Genomic DNA, 1,620 nt, shown 5'->3' with positions numbered 1-1,620 from the left:
ATGTAGACTTTGTGATTTACAGTGATTTCTTAAAGAGTTTGTGAATCTTCAATAGAAGTAAAAGAAGTGAAAGAAGTAGATTCAGAAGACATGATAATAATTTGAGAAAGATGATAATTTATTTTCAATAACTGATCACTGATGTGTGTAAGAAGAATTAATATAAGAGAAAATAATCTTGTTTCTTAGCTTAGTTATAATTTTAGTACTAACTCAGATTGAATATCATTGATGTATAAAAGTAAATAAACAATCTTGATTAATCTCTATCATATTTCTTGAAATATATTAATATTGTGAAAAAGAGCATTATCAAATTATGTTATCAGATGATATCATTAAAAATATATTAATATTATAAATATCAATATTGAAAAAATGTTGATACTTATATATTATAGTGATTTGTGAATCATGATAGTTAAATATATATATATATATATATCATTCCTGACTTGATTACAACTTGTACAATAATTTTTGAAAACTCAAAATCAATTTTAATTATTAATAATTAAAAACTTAAACTTACAACTAAGTAATATAAAAAGAAAAAAATCTACTTCTTCTCTTTCTCATTCTTCTTATCATTCTTCATAATTCACTTCTCATTCTTCTTCTTCTTCTTCTTCTTCTTCTTCTTCTTCTTCTCATCTGAGATGATAATCATCTCAAAATCTCTCTCTGCTGCCTTCTCAGGAAAGAGTTCTCACTGCTTCTCTTCAGTCAGATCAACCTGCACTTCAAAATCCCACATTTCCTGGTCTGCTGTCTCAGGTTTCACCTCAGCAGTAAGCAGATTGACATGCTCAGAGAGCAGAACTGTCTTCTCAATATTCTGAATCATGAAGTGTATTCAAGACCAGAACAAGGCCTCAATTCTCTTCTTCTCTGTCAGCTTCTGCTAATCAATTAGAGAATAGAAGCATTATCAAAAATCATTACCTCTCAATAAAAAACTTATCAGTTTTGACTTCTTTGTCTCTCACTTCAATATCTTCTCAATCTTCTTCTATCACTACTTATTTACAGTAACACTCTTCTTCTTTCTCTCTCTCTTCATCTTGATTTTAAATTATTCTCAGAACTTCTCCTGATCTCATCACTACTGTATAAGACTCTTCACTGTCTTCTTTTTCAATCTCTCATAAGTGACACCATTCACATTATTTCTATACTTAGTTCAGTCTAAATCTATCAGAAGTGTTACTTAAAATCATTATCATTCTACTCTCTTACAGAGCCTCTTCAAGGCATCATAACATGTCTTATAATCTGTCTTCTCATACTTAAACATCTTCTTCTTCTCTCTCTTCAATCTGTGACAGCGCTCACGCGTCTTAATAATCCACAGAACTGCAGAATATTTGAAGAGAAATGACATGATTAGTTTTAATAAGTGTTGAGAGAGAGTGAAGACAGGCAATGATATAATGATAATGATGATGATGATGATGATGATGATGATAGTGATAATAATAATAATAATGATGATGATGATGATGATAATGATGATGATAATGATCATAATAATAATGATGATGATGATGATGATGATGATGAAAGAAGAAGTGCATTGAAATATATTATTAACTTATCAAATATAAAGAGATAAAGAAA

At 28.8% G+C, this 1,620-nt stretch overlaps 1 protein-coding gene across 1 annotated transcript; it reads right to left on the bottom strand.

Annotated features, from left to right (window-relative positions):
• Positions 1-601: 601 nt before the first annotated feature.
• BDCG_16863 (uncharacterized protein) lies at positions 602-1,384 on the bottom strand (the record flags this gene model as incomplete). Its single annotated transcript, XM_045426049.1, has 2 exons — positions 602-654; positions 1,240-1,384. The coding sequence occupies 2 exons, from the start codon at positions 1,382-1,384 to the stop codon at positions 602-604; spliced, it is 198 nt and encodes a 65-aa protein (XP_045280755.1).
• Between the last annotated feature and the right edge of the window lie 236 nt (positions 1,385-1,620).

This window comes from Blastomyces dermatitidis (assembly GCF_000003525.1).
Source record: "Blastomyces dermatitidis ER-3 genomic scaffold supercont1.4, whole genome shotgun sequence".
NCBI classification, from domain to species: Eukaryota; Fungi; Ascomycota; class Eurotiomycetes; order Onygenales; family Ajellomycetaceae; genus Blastomyces; species Blastomyces dermatitidis.
Note: the sequence above shows the minus strand (reverse complement) of the source record. Positions and strands in the feature narration are given on the sequence as shown.